Raw genomic sequence first — 25,974 nt, 5'->3', positions numbered from 1 at the left:
TGCAAATCAAAAAACTCTACCAACCTTGGTGTGTATCAGTCACTCCTCTCTTCTTTCTTTACAAATGTCTCCGCTGCTAAAAATGACATACTACCACAACAAAATTAACAACTTTTCTGACTCTTGCACACTTTTCAAAACTTTCTCTTCTCTGTCCTTCTCCCCTTCCTCCTTCATCAACTCTTACAGCTGATGACTTTGTAATTTGCTTCACAAATAAAACAAGAACCAACACTGACCAATTCCCCACACCACAAACTGATGATAACTACTTAACGACGAATACACACTTTCTCTCCACCTCTGCACTCTCGGAGACAGAGATTTCCTAACTTATCCTTTCCAATCATCCTACTACTTGTCCACTTGATCCTATCCCCACTCGCCTCCTTCAGGCCATTTCTTCTTCCGTCATACCTTCACTTACTCACATTATCAACACCTCTCTTCACTCTGGTACATTTTCCTCCGCATTAAAGCAGGCTCGGGTAAGCCCACTGCTTAAGAAACCCTTTCTAAATCTAACACTTTTAGAAAACTACAGACCAGTATGCCTTCTTCCATTCATTGCAAAGACACTTGAGAGAGCTGTGTTCAACCAGTTCTCTATGTTCCTTGGACAGAACAACCTCCTGGACAGCAACCAATCTGGCTTCAAAAGTGGCCACTCAACTGAGACTGCTCTGCTCTCAGTTACTGAAGCCCTGCGACTAGCAAGAGCAGCTTCAAAATCCTCAGTACTCATCTTACTGGACCTGTCTGCTGCTTTTGACACCGTTAACCACCAGATTCTCCTGTCCACCCTCAGAAAGATGGGCATCTCTGGAACCACACTCCTGTGGGTTAATTCCTACCTCTCTGACAGATCCTTCAGGTGAGGTTTCTAAGCCATAACTTCTTGCTACTGGGGTTCCTCAAGGCTCAGTGCTTGAACAACTTCACTTCTCCATCTATATGTCGTCATTAGGGTCTGTCATTCAGAAGCATAGCTTTTCTTCTAACCTCTACGCTGATGACACTCAACTCTACTTCTCATTCCAACCAGATGACCCGGCGGTATCTGCTTGCATTGCAGCCTGTCTGAGAGACATTTCTAGCTGGATGAAAGATCATCACCTTCAACTCAACCTCACTAAGACCGAACTGCTTCTGGTTCCAGCAAACCCATAATTTTATCACAGCTGCTCTATGCTGCTGGGTTTGTCAGCAATAACTCCTTCCAGGACCACCAGAAACCTAGGAGTTTTGATTGATGATCAGTAAAACTTCACACACCACACTGCTACAATGGCCTGGTCCTGCAACTTCTTGTCCAAGCTCTTGTTCTCTCCCGACTGGACTAATGTAATACTCTCCTAGCGGGCCTTCCTGCATGTTCTATCAAACCTCTGCAACTGATCCAGAATGCAGCAGCCAGAGTGGTCTTCAAGGAGTACTTGTGCTTGCCTATAAGATAACCACTGCCACTGCACCAATATACCTAAACTCGCTAGTTCAAACTTATGTGCCCTCCGGAAGCTTGCGCTCTGCAAGTGAACAACATCTTGTGGTGCCATCCCAAAGAGGCACAAAATCACTCTCACTGACCTTCTCCTGGACTGTGCCCAGCTGGTGAAATGACCTCCTGATCTCAGCTATTAAAAAAAAAAAAACATCTAAATATGCATCGTTTTCGCTAGTCACACAATCGCACACACCCCAGACTCAACTTTAGTGGAAAATTAGTTTAACTTACAAACGCCAGACCAATGATTCGTCAAACCTGCTTTACTGCAGTCAGTGTTCTTCTGACTTCTGACTATGACTTTCTATTAAAAAGCAATGTACTTCACTTATGGAAAGTTTCAGATATATATATATATATAAAATCGCATCAATATTATTAAAATTTTGTATAGCAATTGACTACTTTATGCTGTTATATCAGGGTTCCGTTTCGGACAAATGAACTGTTTTTTTTTTTATTATTTCAGATTTGACTGAAGAAAATGAGGACAATGAAGAATTGAGAGAAGCTGAGGAGAAAAATCACTTCAAAACTGGAGAAAACCCTTCGCGTTGCTGTCAAAGAAAACAAATATTATTAAAGAAAACAAGAGCCAATAAATCTTTTACCTGCACTCAGTGTGGAAAGAGCTGCAAATATAAACATATTCTTGATGTTCACATGAGAGTTCATACTGGAGAAAAACCGTTCACTTGTGATCATTGTTGGAAGAGTTTCACACAATCAGCTAGTCTTAAGTTACACATGAACATCCACACTAGAGAGAAGCTGTACACATGTGATCAATGCGGGAAAACATTTTTGAGAGCTTCAGTCCTGAAACAGCACCTAAAAGTTCATACAAAGGAGAAACCACACTCATGTCATTTGTGTGGAAAGAGATTTTCACATCTACAACATTTAAAAAAACATCAGAAAATACATTCTGGTGTGAGAGAGCATGTGTGCTTTGAGTGTGAGAAGACCTTTACTTCAGCGAGCAGTTTAAAACTGCATGAGAGGATTCACACTGGAGAGAAACCTTACAAGTGTTCACACTGTGACAAGAGATTCAGTGTGTCAGCAACTCTAAAAATACATGAGAGGATCCACACTGGAGAGAAACCGTATACATGTGATCAGTGCGAGAAGAGTTTCAGAATAAAAGGAAATCTTTTGGTGCATATGAAAGTTCATACTGGAGAGAAGCTGTTCACTTGTGGTCAGTGTAAAAAGAGTTTTGGACGATCAGCAAACCTTAAGAGGCACTTGAGCATCCACACTAGAGAGAAACTGTACGCATGTGATCAATACGATAAATTTTTCTTGAGAGCTTCAGTCCTGAAAAAATACTTGAGAGTTCATTCAAAAGAGAAGCCACATTCATGTAATTTGTGTGGGAGAAGGGTTTCAAGTCTACAAAGTTTGAAAGAACATCAGAAAACACATACTGGTGTGAGAGACTACATGTGCTTCGAGTGTGAGAAGACTTTTACGTCACCAAACTGTTTGAAACAGCACCAAAGGATTCACACTGGAGAAAAACCTTACAAGTGTTCACACTGTGGCAAGAGATTCAGTCAGTCATCACATCTGAAAACACATGAGAGGATTCACACTGGAGAGAAACCGTATCATTGCACTGCATGTGGGAAGTGTTTCAATCAATCTTCTGCCCTAAACAGACATACAAAAAATAATCACAGTAAGTAGATCATCTTCACAACCAGCACTTTCAGGTCTGATGATGCGTTCTCACTAAATGTGTCACAGTAATGCATTAAACAATAAAATATCATCTGGATAAATCTTTCATTACAAGTGACGTGACAAAGACAAATTATCTAATTCCGTGAAAACTCCACATGAGAAGTCACATGAGAGAGAATAATTTAACTTGCCAACAGTGTGGAAAGAGATCCACAACAGCAATAAACAGCCATAAACCTCAGTGGCCTGTAGAATGTAGCGAGATGAATACTCGAGAGTTGCGGAGTTGCATCTCAATAAATTTGAATGTAATGGAAAAGTTCATTTATTTCTGTAATTCAACTCAAATTGTGAAACTTGTGTATTAACTAATTAAATGCACACAGACTGAAGTAGTTTAATTCTTTGGTTCTTTTAATTGTGATGATTTTGGCTCACATTTAACAAAAACCCACTAATTCACTATCTCAACAAATTAGAATATGGTGACATGCTAATCAGCTAATCAACTCAAAACACCTGCAGATGTTTCCTGAGTCTTCAAAATGGTCTCTCAGTTTGGAACACTAGGCTACTCAATCATGGGGAAGACAGTTGTCCAGAAGACAATCATTGACACCCTTCACAAGGAGGGTAAGACACAAACATTCATCGTTTTTTATAGCATATAGTCTATGATAGTATAATATTCATCATTTTTTAATAGCAAACGATGTGCAAATCCAGCGTCGACCTGGGTCTTGTTTATACAACATTTGTCACTGAATGACGAGAACACACAGAGGCACTTGCTATACTCCATTGCTGCCCCAGAAAAACAAACTGCATCATCTGTTCATGTAATGCTGGGTTCTTTGGGAAGCTGAACACAGTAAACTTTTCCTCACATCAAAAAACGAAGTTATTTGGAGACATTCTTGAACAAATCCTATGCATCGCTGCCGAATATCTCCCGAGGAAGCGCATTGATGTGCGCGGTCTCGCTCTCCTCGGGTCAACATGTGCAAAGAGAAATGCGCATTAGATCCACGATAAAAAAAAAAACAGTCGAAACTTGTATCAACCCGGAAGTAAGTTTTTCAGCACAGAAATTCTCAGTCATTCTTCTAAATTATTTTTGAAAACTTTGGCCATGCTTAACATGAGAATCCATCTCTTTAACACTGTGAAAAACTCTGAATACATGAAACACTATTGTACCCCCCCCCCTTTAATTGAGAGCCAAAATCATCACAATTAAAAGAACCAAATACTTAAACTACTACAGTCTGTATGTATAGAATTTATTTAATACACAAGTTTCACAATTGCAGTTGAATTACTGAAATAAATTAACTTTTCCATGACATCCTAATTTATTGAGGTGCACCTGTTTTGAGTTGACAAAACCCGATTAAGCCAGCCTGGTTTAGATCAGGATCAGTGGGCTGACCCGGCTCGATATAAACATACTCGGTCAATTCAGAGATTGAACCGGTGTTTGCAAATAACTATGGAGTGCTTAAGAAAGGGGGGATTAAGAAGTGTAACACGTGCAGCATACAGCCAATCACATGGTGTGTGGAGAGCATCAGCAAAGCGTAATTTGGAATCACTTCTCTCGCGAGTCAGTGCTATTCAGTAAATGGGCCAATCAATTTGGGAGCCAATTTATTAGATACGGAGCGGAGAGGAATATTCTTAGTAGAAAGCCACACTCTTTGACCCACGATGTATACGGGATACCTAGACCGTTTCGCTGGCTCTAGTCCAAGTGCGGTGACACCTCTGGACGAAGGCGTGAACTGAGGGGACCGTGACTTCGGATTCCAGACTGGGAAAAATAGGTGGCTGGTAACCTACACTACATTCAAAAGGAGATAGGCCCGTAGCTGATATTGGTAAGGTATTGTGGGCGTACTCCACCATAGACAATAAAATCTAGAGCGATGTGGGACCAGGCCAAAACCAAAACAAAACTGTGAAGGTGCGAGCCATAAGTGGCCACCAGAATCGTTGCTTGACCAAAAATTTAGTTCGTTTAACCCCTGGATGGCAAGCCACATTAGAGCAATGTCCTCACTGGATAACGTTGGACCCCAATTCCTCCGGCCAAGATAAGCAATTTGGTGGACACCCGGGCGGAGGCGTTAACCCTTCTAAGGCCGTCTTGACCTTCGATTCGATCTCCCATGTGAGTGTGGAGACCACTAATGTCTCAGGAAAAATACACTCGGGAGTGGATTGGCGTTCGGAACGGTCAAAAATGTGACAAAGAGTCGGGTTTAATATTTTTGGAACCCGGGTGGTACGAAAAAAAAGTGCCCACCGAGCCTGCCTGGAGTTCAACCTTTTGGCAGTGCTAATGTATTCTAAATTCTTTTGATCTGTCCATACAATAAAAGGAACCCCTGATCCTTCTAACCAGTGGCCCCATTCCTCTAATGCCATCTTAACTGCCAACAATTCTCGGTTACCAATATCATAATTTCGTTCAGCAGGAGATAAACTATAAGAAAAATACGCGCATGGGTGGACCTTGTCTTCTGAGGGAGAACGTTGAGATAACACCGCCCCTACCCCCACCTCCGACGCATCGACCTCCACCACAAACTGATGTGCTGGGTCAGGGGTGATCAAGAGAGGGCTGAAACAAAGCAGCTCTTCAGTTTGGCAAACACAGCCTCAGCTGTGTCTGACCACCTGAACACAGTTTTGGCGGAGCTCAAGGCGGTCAGACGTACGGCTAGTTGGCTGAAGTTGCGAATAAAACGCCGGTAGAAGTTGGCGAATCCCAGAAACCTCTGAACTTGCCCACTCTACCACAGCCTTAACCTTCTCGGGATCCATGCGTATTCCCTCAGTTGACACGATATACCTCAGAAATGGAATCGACTGTGCATGAAACTCGCATTTCTCCGCCTTGACAAAAAGCCCATTCTCTAGCAACCTCTGAGAAGAAGAGAAAATCAATATGTCTTACAGGTAGACATATATGAACTGATCAATCATATCTCACAGCACGTCGTTGACGAGTGCCTGGAAGACCGCTGGGGAGTTGGAAAGCCCGAAGGGCATGACCAAACATTCAAAGTGCCCTCTGGGGGTATTAAAGGCGGTCTTCCATTCATCCCCCTCCCTGATACGGACCAAATGATAAGCATTGCGTAAGTCCAGTTTTGTGAAAATCGATGGTCCCTGAAACCTCTCGAAGGCTGAAGACATCAATGGCAAAGGATAAGTATTCTTTACCGTGATGTTGTAATCAATACAAGGTCGCAGTGATCCGTTCTTCTTCACCACAAAAAAGAACTCCGCCCCCGCTGGAGAAGAGGAAGGGTGGATGAACTTCGAAGCTAGAGAATCAGAAATATATTTCTCCATAGCCTCCCTTTCCGGAACAGAAAGTGAATATAATTTGCCTTTAGGCGGAGACTTACCTGACAGTAATTCTATGGCACAGTCGTAGGGACGATGCAGAGTTAGACAAATCCACCGCCTCCTCCTGTAACACAGACATAGACACAGATGGACAGGCAGAGACTAAACAAGACTCATGACATCTTTTACACCAGGTTAGAATGGAGTTAGAGGACCAGTCCATCCGCGTCAGATGTGCGTCGCCCCGCAAAGCCAGTCCTATGAGCCCATTCAGAGAAGTAGGGAGATCCAGGGCTTAGATCTCCTTCTGGACGCGGTCAACCAGCCCATTCAGGAACATGTCCCACTGCGCCTCCTCTTTCAAATGGCACTCCACCGCCAGGGTTTGGAACTCGATGGATCTCTCATGCTGACGTAGCTCAGCAAGCCTCCTGGCCGCCTCCCCCTCGGCGACGGCCCGATCAAAGACCCGTCTCATCTCGGCGGAGAGTGACTGAAACGAGGCGCAGCATGGGTCCTGGTTCTCCCACACCGTTGTTCCCCATAATGCCGCCCTCCCAGAGAGCAGGGTTAACACGAAGGCCACCTTGGCCCTCTCATTGGCAAAGTTTCTGGGTTGGAGGGAAAAGTGCATGTCACAGCAGGTTAAGGAAGCTCTACAAAAGTTGGGCTCACCCAAGTAAGACTCCGGAATTGGGAGATGTGGTTCTGGCTGGGAGGGGGTCTCTGATGGTGCTGGAGGAACAGGCGGTGTGAGTGGCGCAGTAGGAGCTTGTAATAGCTGGAACTGTTGGGTGAGCTCGGACACCTGCGTCACCAAAGCCTGAACCGCATGACCAACAAAAATCACCAATAATTAAAACGTTATCTGCAACCAGCACTAACTCGGATATAAATCGGCAAACTCTTTAATAAAGTCTGTATGGAGCCCTGGTGGCCTGTATACAGTAGCCAGTACAAACATAACGGGATTTATCATTAATCCTTGTTTCTCTGGATAATGTTATATGAAGCACCATTACTTCAAACGAGTTATACTTGAAGCCTACCCTCTGAGAAATCCTGAAAACGTTGTTATAAATTGAAGCAACACCTCCCCCTTTGCCTTTTGGATGTGGCTCATGTATATAACAGTAATCTTGGGGGTGGACTCATTTAAAATAATGTAATCATCAGGTTTTAGTCAGGTTTCTGTCAAACAGAGCACATCTAAGTTATGATCAATGATCATATTATTTACAAAAAGTGCATTTGTAAAAATGGACCTGATATTCAATTAGCCAAGCTTTATCGTTTCTTTATCAATTTTGCATCTGTTCTGTATTTGTTGAAACTCAATTAAATTGTTACTCTTAAATTGATTTTGACAATTTTTGTATTTTCTAGTTCGGGGAACAGACACAGTCTCTATAGTGTGAAATCTAGGTGAAAGAGTCTCTATGTGCTGAGAATTAACTGACCTCTGTGACGGGAGGCAGCTAGCAGACGGTCGGTTTAGCCAGTCTGTCTGCTCCCTGACCTGGGCCCCAGTTAGTCAAGTATAAACTCTAAGACTATGTGCCATATTTCTAGAGAGAAGAGGAGGGATGAAGACCATCTCTTTTCAACAGGTCAGGTCTGCCCCAGAAGCTCGTCCAATTGTCTATGATACCTATTTTATTCTGTGGGCACCACTTAGACATCCAGCCATTTAGGGATGACAATCTTCTATGCATCTGAGTGAGGGGATCAGTGAGGGGATCACAGCATATTACACTGTCTCACATCATAATTGCAAGTTCACACACCTCCTTAATGTTATGTTTTGTGATCTGCGACTGGAAGTCGAACATCATTAGTGCCGGCATTAATAACAATCTTACTGTATTTACATGAGCACCCCCTGATGGCCTCACTAACACCTCTTCTAACAGCAACCTAGTTTTTCCAGGAGGTTTCCCATCCAGGTACTGACCAGCTCAACCCTGCTAAGCGTCAGCGGGTGACCAGTCTTGGGCTGCAGAGTGATACGGCTGTGGCAATACAGCATTCAATGTTACTGAATTAACATTTTAAATTGATGTGCTCTACACTCTTACTTTTGTGTCTCTTTTAATATCATGAGTGGTATGTTGATTCACAAAGAGACACTGCATCATGGTTTCTTGTTTATTATGGCAAATCTGCTTCTTCCACAGAAATTCAGCTGGAAAATTCCCATCAGTTTACAAGTGAAGACGAGCATCAAAGCTTCAGGAATAAATCTGTAAAGTTTGAGTTAATTAAAGAGGACCGAGAGGAGATGGGAGATCCAGAACCCTGCAGAATTAAACACACTGAAGATACTGAAGAACTAACAGGTTGGTCTTTATTCTTGATTCTTCTCTGACAATGCTGATGGTTATAAATATACAAGTAGATTTAGATTTTGTTTGTTGGAAATATCTTTAGAGATCTTCATTAGTAAAACTAAATAAAATAATAAAAGAACCTTTCTATGAAAGGGGTACTTTATATTATTTGTTAGATAATTGTGTTCTTGGTCAAATTTATTTAAAAATTCTTCCTACAGAAACATGAGATTTATGCCTAAAAGAAATCACAATATATATATATATATATATATATATATATATATATATATATATATATATATATATATATATATATATATATAATGTACTAAATGCATTTATACAATTTCATCAAAATATCACAATTTTATATAGAAATTGACTAGTTTACACTGTTATTTCAGGGTCCAATTTCATGTCTCTTTACTTTTTCATGATTTACTGACATATGAACCGTTTTTGGTGTTATTTCAGTGTTGATTGAAGAACATGAGGACAATGAAGAATTGATTGAAGTTGAGGAGAAAAATCACTTCAAATCTGGAGAAAACCCTTCGAGTAGCTGTGAAAGCAAACAGATAATATTAAAGAAAACAAGAGCCAATAAATCTTTCACCTGCACTCAGTGTGGAAAGAGCTGCAAATATAAACATATTCTTGATGTTCACATGAGAGTTCATACTGGAGAAAAACCGTTCACTTGTGATCATTGCTGGAAGAGTTTCACACAATCAGCTAGTCTTAAGTTACACATGAACATCCACACTAGAGAGAAGCTGTACACATGTGATCAATGCGGGAAAACATTTTTGAGAGCTTCAGTCCTGAAACAGCACCTAAAAGTTCATACAAAGGAGAAACCACACTCATGTCATTTGTGTGGAAAGAGATTTTCACATCTACAACATTTAAAAAAACATCAGAAAATACATTCTGGTGTGAGAGAGCATGTGTGCTTTGAGTGTGAGAAGACCTTTACTTCAGCGAGCAGTTTAAAACTGCATGAGAGGATTCACACTGGAGAGAAACCTTACAAGTGTTCACACTGTGACAAGAGATTCAGTGTGTCAGCAACTCTAAAAATACATGAGAGGATCCACACTGGAGAGAAACCGTATACATGTGATCAGTGCGAGAAGAGTTTCAGAATAAAAGGAAATCTTTTGGTGCATATGAAAGTTCATACTGGAGAGAAGCTGTTCACTTGTGGTCAGTGTAAAAAGAGTTTTGGACGATCAGCAAACCTTAAGAGGCACATGAACATCCACACTAGAGAGAAATTGTACACATGTGATCAATGTGGGAAAACATTTTTGAGTACTTCAGACCTGAAAACACACCTGAGAGTTCATACAAAGGAGAAACCACATTCATGTATTTTGTGTGGAAAGAGTTTTTCACGTCTGCAAAGTTTGAAAATACATCAGAAAACACATACTGGTCTGCGAGATTATGTGTGCTTCGAGTGTGAGAAGACTTTTACTTCAGCGACCTGTTTAAAACATCACCAGAGGATTCACACTGGAGAAAAACCTTACAAGTGTTCACACTGTGACAAGAGATTCAGTCAGTCATCACATCTGAAAACACACGAGAGGATTCACACTGGAGAGAAACCGTATCAATGCACTGCATGTGGGAAGCATTTCAGTCAATCTTCTGCCCTGAACAGACATATAAAAAACAATCACATTAAGTAGATCATCTTCAGATCTTTCAGCTCTGTTTCGCATCATTACAAAAAGATGACACAGTAATGCATCAAGCTATGAAATATCATCTGCATACATCTGTCATCACAAGTGACATGATGAAGAAACATTATCTAAAGTTTTCACAGTGAATAAAGTTAATCTTCAAAACCAGCAGATTCAGCTGGGATTCAGGTCAGCTCAAAGATAGAGTTCCTTGTTTTGAATTTTGCTTCATGATATAAATTGTATTGTTGTGCTTCCTTATGAGTTTCATGTTCTTTACACATGCATATAAGTTACTTGCCGTTTGCTTACTCTTTCATAAAGAAAAGCAGAGGTTTTTACAAACTGTTCTTGTTCAGGCAGCTTAAAGAAGAAACACTTTTAAGAAAGACTTAGGTTTATACAAAATGTTGTTCTTCACTGTTTCTTCTAAAATGACTTAGAATGTTTCTAAATATTTTTTTTCACTTATGATGTACAGTAGGTGGCCAACCAAAATGATGGTTTTATGTCTCCAAAATGTTTTTTGTAACGTCTGTAATGCATGTGTATTTCCCAAATCTAAAAAAGCCTATAAAACATGTTCATAGATGCATACTTTACTGATGTCTGGACTCTGTTTGGGATTTAGAAAAGCATAAACAGATGGTTCAGTATATTGGTATTGAATTGTCAAAGTCACCTTTATTTGTATAGCGCTTTAAACAAAATACATTGAGTCAAAGCAACTGAACAACATTCATTTGGAAAACAGTGTCTCAATAATGCAAAATGATAGTTAAAGGCAGTTCATCATTGAATTCAGTGATGTCATCTCTGTTCAGTTTAAATAGTGTCTGTCTTTATTTGCAATCAAGTCAATGATATCGCTGTAGATGAAGTGACCCCAACTAAGCAAGCCAGAGGCGACAGCGGCAAGGAACCGAAACTCCATCGGTGACAGAATGGAGAAAAAAACCTTGGGAGAAACCAGGCTCAGTTGGGGTCAGTTCTCCTCTGACCAGACGAAACCAGTAGTTCAATTCCAGACTGCAGCAAAGTCAGATTGTGCAGAAGAATCATCTGTTTCCTGTGGTCTTGTCCTGGTGCTCCTCTGAGACAAGGTCTTTACAGGGGATCTGTATCTGGGGCTCTAGTTGTCCTGGTCTCCGCTGTCTTTCAGGGCAGTAGAGGTCCTTTCTAGGTGCTGATCCACCATCTGGTCTGGATACGTACTGGATCCGGGTGACTGCAGTGACCCTCTGATCTGGACACAGACTGGATCTGGTGGCCACGGTGACCTCGGAACAAGAGAGAAACAGACAAATATTAGCGTAGATGCCATTCTTCTAATGATGTAGAAAGTACGGTGTTATGTGAAGTGTTTCCGGTTTACCTAATTAATGCAGCCTAAAAATCCCTTAACGGATTTGGATATTAAAAGCATATTAGTATGTTATGTGTAAGCCAGGTTAAAGAGATGGGTCTTTAATCTAGATTTAAACTGCAAGAGTGTGTCTGCCTCCCGAACAATGTTAGGTAGGTTATTCCAGAGTTTAGGCGCCAAATAGGAAAAGGATCTGCCGCCCGCAGTTGATTTTGATATTCTAGGTATTATCAAATTGCCTGAGTTTTGAGAACGTAGCGGACGTAGAGGAGTATAATGTAAAAGTGCTCATTCAAACACTGAGGTGCTAAACCATTCAGGGCTTTGTAAGTAATAAGCAATATTTTAAAATCTATACGATGTTTGATAGGGAGCCAGTGCAGTGTGGACAGGACCGGGCTAATATGGTCATACTTCCTGGTTCTAGTAAGAACTCTTGCTGCTGCATTTTGGACTAGCTGTAGTTTGTTTACCAAGCGTGCAGAACAACCACCCAATAAAGCATTACAATAATCTAACCTTGAAGTCATAAATGCATGGATTAACATTTCTGCATTTGACATTGAGAGCATAGGCTGTAATTTAGATATATTTTTGAGATGGAAAAATGCAGTTTTACAAATGCTAGAAACGTGGCTTTCTAAGGAAAGATTGCGATCAAATAGCACACCTAGGTTCCTAACTGATGACGAAGAATTGACAGAGCAACCATCAAGTCTTAGACAGTGTTCTAGGTTATTACAAGCAGAGTTTTTAGGTCCTATAATTAACACCTCTGTTTTTTCTGAATTTAACAGTAAGAAATGACTCGTCATCCAGTTTTTTATATAGACTATGCATTCCATTAGTTTTTCAAATTGGTGTGTTTCACCGGGCTGCGAGGAAATATAGAGCTGCGTATCATCAGCATAACAGTGAAAGCTAACACCATGTTTCCTGATGATATCTCCCAAGGGTAACATATAAAGCGTGAAGAGTAGCGGCCCTAGTACTGAGCCTTGAGGTACTCCATACTGCACTTGTGATCGATATGATACATCTTCATTCACTGCTACGAACTGATGGCGGTCATATAAGTACGATTGAAATCATGCTAATGCACTTCCACTGATGCCAACAAAGTGTTCAAGTCTATGAAAAAGAATGTTGTGGTCAATTGTGTCAAACGCAGCACTAAGATCCAATAAAACTAATAGAGAGATACACCCACGATCAGATGATAAGAGCAGATCATTTGTAACTCTAAGGAGAGCAGTCTCAGTACTATGATACGGTCTAAATCCTGACTGGAAATCCTCACATATACTATTTTTCTCTAAGAAGGAATATAATTGTGAGGATACCACCTTTTCTAGTATCTTGGACAGAAAAGGGAGATTCGTGATTGGTCTATAATTAACAAGTTCTTTGGGGTCAAGTTGTGTTTTTTTTTTTTTTTTTTTTTTTATGAGAGGCTTAATTAGGTTTTGGGGACATATCCTAATGACAATGAGGAATTAATAATAGTCAGAAGAGGACCTATTACTTCTGGAAGCACCTCCTTTAAGAGCTTAGATGGTATAGGGTTTAACATACATGTTGTTGGTTTAGATGATTTAACAAGTTTATACAATTCTTCCTCTCCTATAGTAGAGAATGAGTGGAACTGTTCCTCAGGGGGTCTATAGTGCACTGTCTGATGTGATACTGTAGCTGACGGCTGAATAGTTGCAATTTTATCTCTAATAGTATCGATTTTAGAAGTAAAGTAGTCATTACTGCTGTGGTGTTGGGAATTGTCAACACTTGTTGAGGCTTTATTTTTCGTTAATTTAGCCACTGTATTGAATAAATACCTGGGGTTATGTTTTAGTTTTCTTCTAAAAGAGAAGAAATGTAATCACATCTAGCAGTTTTTAATGCTTTTCTGTAGGATAGGTTACTTTCCCGCCAAGCATTTACATTTACATTTACATTTAATCATTTAGCAGACGCTTTTATCCAAAGCGACTTACAAATGAGAACAATAGAAGCAGTCAGGTCAACAAGAGAACAACAACAGAATGCAAGCGCCATGACAAGTCTCAGTTAGTCTAGTATAGAACGCATAGCCAGGTGTATATACATTTTTTTTTTTTTTTTTTATTAAATGAAAAAGACAAGAAAAGGAAAAGTACTGGTGTTAGTAGGTTAAGTGCAGGCGAAAAAGATGAGTCTTTAGATGTTTCTTGAAAATGAGTAAAGACTCAGCTGTACGAATTGAGATTGGGAGGTCATTCCACCAGCTGGGCACAGTCCAGGAGAAGGACCGTGAGAGTCATTTTGAACTTCTTTGGGATTGCACCACAAGGCGTTGTTCACTTGCAGAGTGCAAACTTCTGGAGGGCACATAGCATTTAACCAGTGAGTTTAGGTAAGTTGGTGCCGTGCCAGTGGTCGTCTTGTAGGCAAGCATCAGTACCTCGAATTTGATGCGAGCGGCTACTCGTAGCCTGTGTAACCTGATGAGGAGAGGAGTAACATGAGCTTTTTTGCCTCATGGAAGACAACCCTCACTGCTGCATTCTGGATCATTTGCAGGGGCTTGACAGTACATGCAGGGAGAGCCAGGAGAGCATTACCATAGTCCAGTCTGGAGAGAACAAGAGCTTGGACAAGAAGTTGGGTTGCTTGCTCTGACAGGAAGGGTCTAATCTTCCTAATGTTGTATAAGGCAAACCTGCAGGACCGGGTCGTTGTAGCAATGTGGTCAGTGAAGCTTAACTGATGATCCATCACAACTCCTAGGTTTCTGGCTGTCCTCGAAGGAGTTATGGTTGATGAACCCAGCTGAATAGAGAAGCTGTGATGAAGCAATGAGTTAGCTGGAATCACCAGTAGTTCAGTCTTTGTAAGGTTAAGCTGAAGGTGATGGTCATTCATCCAGCTAGAAATGTCATTTAGACAGGCTGAAATGCGAGCAGCTACCATCGGGTCATCAGGCTGGAATGAGAAGTAGAGTTGGGTGTCATCAGCATAGCAGTGATAAGAAAAGCCATGCTTCTGAATGACAGATCCTAAAGATGTCATGTAGATGGAGAAGAGAAGTGGTCCAAGTACTGAGCCTTGAGGAACCCCAGTAGCAAGGTGGTGTGACTTTGAAACATCACCCCTCCAAGACAAGCAATACGAAATACCTCTAGTTTTGTTTTCCTCCAGCTGCGCTCCATTTTGGTGTCATGGTGTCAAACTGTTTTCCTTAACCTTCCTTAAGCGTAAAGGATCAACTGTATTTAAAGTGTTATTCTTCTCTAGAAAGTGCGTCGTAGCCTACGAATTGGTGGGTTTTTGTTCAATGTGAGCCAAAATCATCACAATTAAAAGATCCAAAGACTTAATATACTTAATATACTAATATACTTAATATACTATATACAGTCTGTGTGCTATAAATTTAATGCTCGTGTTTGACAATTTGAGTTGAATTACTGAAATGAACTTTTCCACAACATTCTAATTTGAGATGCCCCAGCACACGCATGTCATAGCCAAGTTTATTAAACCAAAGTCGCATAGTGAGACAATGATCTTATAGGATTGCTAAAATTGTGTAGTGTGTCTCGGGCTTAAGTTGTCAGTAACTTAATAAAACAAGGAATTCTCAAAATATATAGTTGTGTGCTGTGGGTGTTACTTTATCAGAATTAAATGCCCACACCTCTCTCTTATTGTATACGACCCAAATTATTACTCATTTAAAGTTCCCATAATTTGTAGTAATATATAGTTTGTTGGTTTCCATAACAGAACAAAATGGATACATGTGTGTCACAGAAGCAGATATTCTAATGTATCCACTTGCTGATTTATTTAACCTCTCTTTGAGCACATGTGAGTTGCCAGTTATTTGGAAATGTGCTCGCATTACTCAAATTTATTAGGGAGGTGATGTTCTTGATCCTAATACTTATAGACCTATATCTATTATATATTCTATATCTAAGGTTTTTGAAAAAATTATTTATAATCAAATTTCTAATTATTTATGTGTTAATATTTTAGCATCATCTCAATTTGGTTACTAGGTCTAATCATTCTACAACTGCTCTTCTTAAGTTTACTAATGATGTGTTTTCAGCTTCAGACGATGGCAAACTCACATAAAAAAAAAAAAAAATCACAGGTGCATTTTTTCTTGATTTAACTAAAGCTTTTGATTTGGTGTACCATTATTTGTTCATAGATAAACTATGCTATTCGTTTTTCTGAAAATACAGTTTTGTGGTTTAATTCATATTTGCATAATAGAAAACCGTGAGTTGTCATAGATGGGAATAAATCAGCTTTTTTGATTCAACAAAGGTTCTATACTTGGACCGCTTCTTTTTTCTATTTATGAAAATAATTTACCATTAATACCCAATAAGGTTCAACTTTATGCTGATGATACCATCATATATGTTTCTAATTTCAATTCTATACAAATTCAGTTATCTCTTTAACATGTTACAAGAGTGTTTTTTGGCTAATAAATTAAGGCTTATACAAGTCATATATTATGATTTTTGGTTATAGACAGAGACTTAAATCCAAATCCTACTTCTCATGGTGTATCATGTATTGATGGTACTCCATTGCATAAAGTTGATTATATAAAATGGCATTATTCTGGACTTTCTTTTAAATCACATGTTAATAATGTTTTGCACAAAGTCAGTATTGGAATTGGTACTTTATATCATTCTCAAAAGTGTGAAAGTGAAAGTCGTGACATTTTGTCAAGTATGGTAACCCATACTCAGAATTGGTGCTCTATATTTAACCCATCCAAGTGCACACACACAGCAGTGAGAAGTGTTTTACAAATAGTGTTCGTAAGAAAATTGCCTCTCAACTAATACTTCTATTTATAGAATACTTTGATGTGGTTTATCAAACAGCTTCAAAATCAGATCTTGCCCCTCTTAATATAGCATATAAAAGAGTTTGCAGATTTGTTTTGGGTTGTTCTTTTCTTTACTCATCATTGTTCAATGTATGATGCACTTCAATGGACATAACTGTATGTTAGTAGACATTAATTGGCTTCAATTTATAATTTAAATATATTTATTTTAATTATCCCAGTTACCTGCAACAATATTTTGTACCTTGTTTAATAAATTATCCACTTCTGCAATCTATTCAGGTTTTTGTGTGTGTGTGTGTTCCTCGAGCAAACAAACAAAAAATAACTATTGGCAAAAGAGCATTTATGTTTAAAGCACCTATAGATTGGAATAACTTGCCTGCAGACATTAGATCCATTACATCTTTTTGGATGTTTAAACAATGTTGTTTGAAATGTTAATTGTGATTTTGTTATGTTTTATATGATCCTAAGATGTACGATTGCTTAACTTTATATGGTGAGACCCCCTCGAAAAAGAGATGTTACATCTCAAGGGGTTTATCCCATTAATAAAATTTATAGTTTGGGGTAGATTTAAATTTAAGTTGGTTTTATGTTGCATTTACATTCTTGTGACATTTTATATTATATTGCTGTTAGGAACACTTAAAAAGATGAATCTATATTATTTAACAAACATTAACATTTGCTGATGTTTTCTTTTGTGTTTTTGTTGCTTTTTTAAGACAATTAAAAAAAAAATTCAAGTACGCCTCACACAAGTGAAAAAACAAAAAAGTCATAGAATTTCCTTTGTGGTCCTTTTTTATGTCCAATAAAAAACTATTATTTGCATGTGTTTATCAGTTTTATTTATTTATTGTATTTTTTTTATTTTTAAGAAAACCCTATTAGGTAATTTGGCTGATGTCCTTACTCAAGTTTTTCACTACACTAATCTACTATAAGAAAAATATAATCAGGGAGGATATACACAATCATAATTAATTTTGCCAGTTGATAACTATTAATATATTTGTTGAATTAAAGATTTATACATATATTCATAAAAAAAAGATGAAATAAAATGTATGTAGCCATTTACAAAATGTCATATTTTATTTTAATTTAACATTTAAATCTGTATTTCAACAAGAATTTAACTCTGAGCATCGTTGGTGTGTTTTATTATTTGTAATTGAATATGTCTGCACATTTCTGATTTTAGCGTGTGAATGGGGACTTTTATTTTGGAGGGGAGATATGACATCATAAGACTGTGCCTCCTCCTGCTCTGTTGTGATTTGGCTGAAGAAAGGTTTGTGTTTTGAGCATTTGAAGTGTTCCAAACTGTTCAGGATATTTTATGCTTCTAAAGAGAATTCTTAAATGAATGTTCTATTACTGAATGTAACATTGTGTAATGCTTAGTATAACATTTTTTTTTAATTGCATCCCCACTGAGTAACACAATTAGTTTGGATTATTTTCTTTCTGTTAATTATTCTCATCTTGTCCAAACTCACAGATAATCATCCACATGACACACTATTATAAAGATGTCGTTTATTAAAGAGGAGAGTGAAGACATTAGGATTACAGAAGTGTTCAGCATCAAACATGAAGATACTGAGGAACAAACAGGTTTGTTTCTTTCTCAAAGCTTAACTCATGTTATATGGTTTTCCTAATTATGGCTTTTATTTGACCTGGAGTCTAGGCTTAAGGAATAGTTCACCCCAAAATGAAAATTACCCCTTAATTTACTCACCCTTGAGCTGTCCTATGTGTATATGACTTTCTTCTTTCAGACGAACACAATCAGAGTTTATATGTATATATATCCTCGTTGTTGCTAGCTTTATAATTGAAGTGAATAGGAAGTGTAAAGGAGATTTTGACGGTTATTCACATTTGACTTGCGTAAACTTCTGTGATGTAGAGCACACTCCTACAATATACTACGCATTATAATCACATCAAAGGAGCACTACGTCACGGAAGTCAATATGTATCAGCATAGATCTAGAATCTGGTTGTTTTGTTTATAAAGTTTTAAATAAGAATATTTGTCTTACACCTAGGATGATTTGAAGGGTGAGTAAATCATGGGGAAATTATAATTTTGGGGTGCACCAATCTTTTAACTTGTTTTTGTTTCTATTCACCTTAGACCTGAAGGTGCTAAAAGACGAGGGTCAAGAACTGAATCAAAATGAAGAGAACTACCTGCTTGAGAAAAGTTGTGATTTCATAATTGAAGAAAAATATCTTAGCTGCTCACAGACTGAAGAGGTTTCCACACGAATAAGAGCTCAGAAGACAGGAACTAGAGTTTTCTGCTGCAAACACTGTGGAAAAAGTTTTAGCCAATATGAAACCCTTAAAAGACACATGAAAATTCACACTGAAGAGAAACCTTTTATCTGCAAACAGTGTGGAAAGATTTTTACTCTTAAAGGAAACCTTAAAAAGCACATACGAATTCACACTGGAGAGAAGCCTTTCGCCTGCAAACAGTGTAAGAAGACCTTCACTGAAAAAAGAACCCTTGAGCGCCACATGAGAATTCATACTGGAGAGAAGAGTTTCACCTGCCAACAGTGTGGAACAAGTTTCACTGAAAAAGGAAACCTTGTGCGTCACATGAGGATTCACACTGGAGATAAGCCTTTCACTTGCCAAAAGTGTGGGAAGAGTTTCACTGAAAAAGAAAACCTTGAGCGCCACATAAGAATTCACACCAGAGAGAAGCCTTTCACTTGCCAAAAGTGTGGGAAGAGTTTCACACAAAAAGGAAATCTTGAAAGTCACATGAGAATGCATACTGGAGAGAAGCCATATACATGCACTCAGTGTGGAAAGAGCTTCACTGCAAAAAGAAACCTAAAACTACACATGAGCATTCACACTGGAGAGAAGCCTTTCACCTGCCAACAGTGTGGGAAGAGTTTCACACAAAAACAGCATCTTAAAGTCCACATGAGAAATCATACGGGAGAGAAAGCTTTTACTTGCCAACAGTGTGGAAAAAGCTTCGCTGAAAATGCATACCTTAAAGTCCACATGATAGTTCACTCTGGAGAGAAGCCATTCACATGCCAACAGTGTGAAAAGAGCTTCTCTCAAAGAGGACATCTTAAAATCCACATTAGAAGTCACACTGGAGAGAAGCCTTTCACCTGTCATCAGTGTGGAAAGAGCTCCACAACAGCAGTGAACCTCAAATATCACATGAGAATTCACACCGGAGAGAAGTTGTTCAGTTGTGATCAGTGTGGAAAGAGTTTCAAACTAAAAAAATCCCTTAACTGTCACTTGAGTTCACCCAAGAAGTGTGGAAAAAGTGTCAATCTAAACCAGGGGTCAGAAACCTTTATTTCATGAAGTGCCATTTTGTTGTGTTTCCTAGTGAATCCCTGTGCCACATCACAGTCATTTTGATGTGTGGAATGTGGACAGGGACTCTTGTCTGCATTGATAGCCTAGGGCAGGGTTCTCCAAACTCAGCCCTGGAGGGCCACTTTCCTTCAGAGTTTAGCTCCAAAACCAATTAGACACACCTGACCTGCTAAACAAGGTCCAACTAGGCATACTAGAAACTTTCAGCCAGGAGTTTTGGATCTTCTTGGAACTAAACTCTGCAGGACAGTGGCCCTCCAGAACTGAGTTTGGAGAACCCTGGCCTAGTGCAACTGTCCCACCTATGACCGGTTCAAATCCTGACTCGCAGTTCCTCAAAATGTAGTTCTGTATGCAGGTGGGAGGTACTTTAAAAGAATGAAATACATACACCTCTCTCTTATTATTGTATAAGTGTGCACACTGCACAAATGATTACGAGATCAAGGCATTTATCTTTTTGTGTTTATATCTAAGTATGTTTCCATATCACATAAAAGTAAATAAAATATCAGTATCATATTATATTCATAAAAAAATGAAAACAATTAGAGATTCGAGTTGTTTTATTTTAAGTTTTAATGCATTCTTATGACATACCCGGTCTGTGGATGATGCAGTAAACATGGGACTGTATTTCATCCTGCAACATCTGGACAAAACAGGGACTTATGTGAGGATCCTGTTTGTGGACTTTAGTTTGGCTTTCAACACCATCATCCCAAAAGCCCTCCAGACCAAATTTCATGTCAAACAGCCGCTCCACCAACACTGGTGCCCCACAGGGATGTGTTCTCTCCCCTCTGCTCTTCTCGCTGTACACCAATGATTGCACCTCTAAAGACCCCTCTGTCAAGCTCCTAAAGTTTGCAGATGGCACTACAGTCATCGGCCTCATCCAGAGCATGATGAGTCTGCTTACAGACAAGAGGTTGAGCAGCTGGCTGTCTGGTGCAGTCTCAACAACCTGGAGCTGAACACGCTCAAAACACTGGAGATGATCGTGGACTTCAGGAGAAACCCCCCTGCACTCCCCCCACTCACCATCATGAACAGCCCTGTGACTGCAGTGGAGTCATTCAGATTCCGGGGAACCACCATCTCTCAGGAAGTTAATTCTCAGCACATAGAGACTCTTTCACCTAGATATCACACTATAGAGACTGTGTCTGTTCCCTAAACTAGAAAATACAAAAATTACAAAAAATTTAATTGAGGTTCAACAAATAAAAAATAGATGCAATACGGATAAACAAATTATAAATCTCGGCTTATTGAATATCAGGTCCCTTTCTACAAAATACATTTTTGTAAATGAAATGATAACTGATCATAATCAAGATGGGCTCTCTTTGACAGAAACCTGGCTTAAACCTGATGATTACATTATTTTAAATGAGTCCACCCCCCAAGATTACTGTTATAAACATGAGCCGCGTCTAAAAGGCAAAGGTGGAAGTGTTGCTTCAATTTATAACAACGTTTCAGTATTTCTCAGAGGGCAGGCTTCAAGTATAACTCGTTTGAAGTAAGGTGTTAATGATAAATCCCCTGTTATGTTTGTACTGGCTACTGTATACAGGCCACCAAGGCACCATACAGACTTTATTAAAGAGTTTGGTGATTTTACATCCGAGTTTTAATTGTTTGTGATTTTAATATCCATTTTGATAATGAAAGAGATGCATTGAGATCAGCATTTATACACATTCTGAACTCTATTGGGGTTAGACAACACATCTCAGGACCTACTCATTGACGAAATCATACTCTAGATTTAATACTGTAGATTTTACGCTCAAGGAAGACTTAGTAAAACAGTCATAACACCATTGTTTAATGAGCATACTCGCACCCTAAAGAGAGCAGCCCGAAAAATGGAGCGCAGCTGGAGGAAAACAAAACTAGAGGTATTTCATATTGCTTGGCAGGAAAGTAACCTATCCTACAGAAAAGCATTAAAAACTGCTAGATCCGATTACTTTTCATCTTTTTTTTAGAAGAAAACAAACATAACCCCAGGTATTTATTCAATACAGTGGCTAAATCAATAAAAAATAAAGCATCAATAAGTGTTTACAACAAGTGTCTATTTTACTACTAATATTGATACTATTAGAGATAAACCATTCAGCCGTCAGCTACAGTATCACATCAGACAGTGCACTATAGACCCCTGAGGAACAGTTCCACTCATTCTCTACCATAGGAGATGAAAAATTGTATAAACTGCCTTTAACTATCATTTTCCATTATTGAGACACTGTTTTCCAAATGAATGTTGTTCAGTGATTTGACACAATGTATTTTGTTTAAAGCGCTATATAAATAAAGGTGATTGATTGATTGATTAACTTCTTAAATCTTCTAAACCGACAATATGTTAAGGTGCTGGTCATATAATTAGAATATCATCAAAAAATTTATTTCACTAATTCCATTCAAAAAGTGAAACTTGTATATTATATTCATTCATTACACACAGACTGATATATTTCAAATGTTTATTTATTTTAATTTTGATGATTATAACTGACAACTAAGCAAAATCCCAAATTTAGTATCTAAGAAAATTACAATACTATTTAATATGACCAATACAAAGAAACGATTTGTAGAAATCTTGGACAACTGAGAAATATGAAGATGAAAAGTATGAGCATTTTCAGCACTCAGTACTTAGTTGTGTCTCTTTCCCCTGAATGACTGCAGCAGTGCGGCGTGGCATGGAGTGGATCAGTCTGTGGCACTGCTCAGGTGTTATGAGAGACCATGTTACTCTGATAGTGGCCTTCAGCTATTCTGCATTCTTCGGTCTGGAATATCGAATCTTCCTCATCACAATACCCCATAGATTTTCTATATGGTTAAGGTCAGGGACACCATGGTCCTTAAACCAGGTACTGGTAGCTTTGGCACTGTGTGTACACAATTATATTCCTTCTTAGAGAAAAATGGTATATGTGAGGATTTCCAGTCAGGATTTAGACCGTATCATAGTACTGAGACTGCTCTCCTTAGAGTTACAAATGATCTGCTCTTATCATCTGATCGTGGGTGTATCTCTCTATTAGTTTTATTGGATCTTAGTGCTGCGTTTGACACAATTGACCACAGCATTCTTTTGCGTAGACTTGAACACTTTGTTGGCATTAATGAATTTAACACCCTCATATGTTAAATTTGCGTCCCAGTCTATTTTTTTTGTTTGTTTTTTTCAAGACTATCCAACTGACTTTTATGTATTTTATATTTTTCTACCTTCTTTTCAGATATTAAATTAAATCAGATATTAAATTAAAACTGCCATTGTTAAGCAGTGTATTTATGGGTTCATTGCCAGTGCAGCTGATTTTGATATTTTGCGCATTGTTTGTTGATTAGCTGAATACTTTTGTGGATACTTACCTGTTGTGTTTGATCGTAACGTTACCTGTTGAGGAGAAAAAAGTGAAAAATGATGACATTGTTTGCCTACCTGTTGAAGAACTATGAAATAAAAGTGTATATTATTTTAATGTTTAAAAACAGTAAATTGTTACATTATTTATACCACCAGAGAAAAAGCTTTATAAACAAACCACATCCATCCCCGCACTCTTGAATAAAGTTTATAGTTCAGATATAAACATTGATGTCTATATGGCAGCGATCAAAATAGAGCAAATCCCTTTTGAAAGTACTGCACTTCAAATAACGTTTGTGTCGATGTTATTCAAATAACGACAAGTGTCTTAAAAATGTATTTGTCAATTAATTAATTATTAATTCAGGAGAATTGTTAAAAAACGCTGATTCATCCAGTAATGAAACAATGGAAATGGTTTATGACTTATGAGTGAGTCATTGAAAATAATTATATAAAATAAAAACTAATATAAAAAATGGGGGTTTAAATATATTATATATACACTACCAGACAAAAGTTTTTGAACCATAAGAATGTTTTTAATTGATTAATCCCCACCTGTCTCCATTCACCTGATCTCTCCCTCATTTAAATAGCCTGTCTTGAGTTCCTCCTGGTCCGTGTTTGTAACCTGAGTTATGTTTGTATATTGTCTTATGTTGGATGTGCCCTTATTCTCCTATGAATATTAAAAGTACCTTTTGTATATGGTCTTCCTCGTGCGCCTTGATTACACACCAGCATAACCATAATACACACATTTAACATATCAGCAGGGGAATTTTGATGCAACCATGTTTCTGATAAACATAAAAATTCCAATTTTGATTTATGTAAAAGATGGTGTATTTGATAATTTTTAGGAATAACACTTTGAATGTTTAAATGTCAACCTAGTATTCCACTTAGTTTTGATTGACGATCAAAAAAATACGAGCATGATTTACTGTTCTAAAAAGCAACAATGCTTTATAATTGCCAGATTTATCTTGTGCGTTGATTTTATTCAGTAATATTGATGTTGTCCTTTGCACATGGTTATATATAGACGATGGAACATTGTTGGGGGTTTAAATATATTATATATACACTACCAGACAAAAGTTTTTGAACCATAAGAATGTTTTTATTTGAATTTATTTGATCCAAAAGTACAGCAAAAACAGTAAAGTTTTGAAATATTTTTCAACTTAAAATAACTGTTTCCTGTGTGAATCTGGTTTAAAGTGTAATGTATTTCTGTGATGCTCCGCTGTATTTTCAGCATCATTCCTCCAGTCTTCAGTGTCACATGATCTTCAGAAATCAGAATAATATGATGATTTACTGCTCGAGAAACATGTCTGATTATTATTCATTGTTATTATTATTATTATTGTTGAAAACAGATGAGTAGATTTTTTTCAGGTTTCTTTGATAGAAATTTCAGAAGAACAAAATTTATGTGAAATATAAATATTTTGTTATAAATGTCTGTCACACTTAAATCAATTTAAAGAATCCTTGCAAAATAAAAGTATTAATTTATATACTTGAGATAATGATAATAGTAATAATAATAAAAAAAGAATCATAGGAGAATCGTGATCTCTATATGAGACCAAAAAACAAATTGTGATTCTCAATTTATCCAGAATCGTGCAGCCCTAGTCTACACCTACCCCAACCCTAAACCTACCCCTTACAATAATGAAAAAATAGTAACCACTGTTATACATTGTGTGATAAATGATGCTATATTGATGTGTGCATGCCCAGTAGTTATTGCTGTGTGCCATCTAGCCTTAACCCTGCCAGTCCCGCGGCCCTTCCTTCTCATTATTTAGGTGAGGTGGTAGAATGTAGCCATTTTTTACTCCAAGTGTCACTTTACATCCGGATGCAACCACAAAAGTCCAAAGTGGCTTTTCTACTCTCCTTCCTCTCTCAACAAGCACCTCTATTGGCGCACACTATTTAGACTCTATTTATTTTAAATTCACAGAGTATCATCATTAATTCCTTTGATGCCTTCACTGCCCACTTCAAGGTGGTCTCCGTCTGACCAGCTCATTCACCTGCGCCAATGTAAAGCCTTGGTGAGTGATTGTACATTTCAGTTCAACTCTCTAGCAGCCGCAAGTGGATTAAACGAGTCTGTGCTACTGACCGCCTACCAGCAGGGGTTCAATTCACACATCCATTTACATTTACATTTACATTTAATCATTTAGCAGACGCTTTTATCCAAAGCGACTTACAAATGAGAACAATAGAAGCAGTCAGGTCAACAAGAGAACAACAACAGAATACAAGTGCCATGACAAGTCTCAGTTAGTCTAGTATAGAACGCATAGCCAGGTATATATAATTTTTTTTTTTT

The 25,974-nt window shown here is 38.2% G+C and overlaps 1 protein-coding gene across 1 annotated transcript in view; it reads left to right on the top strand.

Moving 5' to 3' along the window:
- LOC127952011 (zinc finger protein 208) overlaps positions 1-22,550 on the top strand; it is a 97,703-nt gene extending 75,153 nt beyond the window's left edge. Inside the window, exons 7-12 of the mRNA XM_052550223.1 lie at positions 1,974-3,191; positions 8,734-8,895; positions 9,364-10,585; positions 18,116-18,119; positions 18,361-18,445; positions 18,975-22,550. Coding sequence (XP_052406183.1) covers positions 1,974-3,191; positions 8,734-8,895; positions 9,364-10,585; positions 18,116-18,119; positions 18,361-18,445; positions 18,975-20,188 — 3,905 coding nt within the window. The 3' untranslated portion in view covers positions 20,189-22,550. The remainder of the gene's footprint in view (positions 1-1,973; positions 3,192-8,733; positions 8,896-9,363; positions 10,586-18,115; positions 18,120-18,360; positions 18,446-18,974) is intronic.
- The last annotated feature ends 3,424 nt before the right edge of the window (positions 22,551-25,974 follow it).

This window comes from Carassius gibelio, chromosome B3, assembly GCF_023724105.1.
Source record: "Carassius gibelio isolate Cgi1373 ecotype wild population from Czech Republic chromosome B3, carGib1.2-hapl.c, whole genome shotgun sequence".
NCBI lineage: Eukaryota > Metazoa > Chordata > Actinopteri > Cypriniformes > Cyprinidae > Carassius > Carassius gibelio.
The sequence above is the reverse complement of the archived record's forward strand: the minus strand, read 5'-3'. Positions and strand labels throughout refer to the sequence as shown.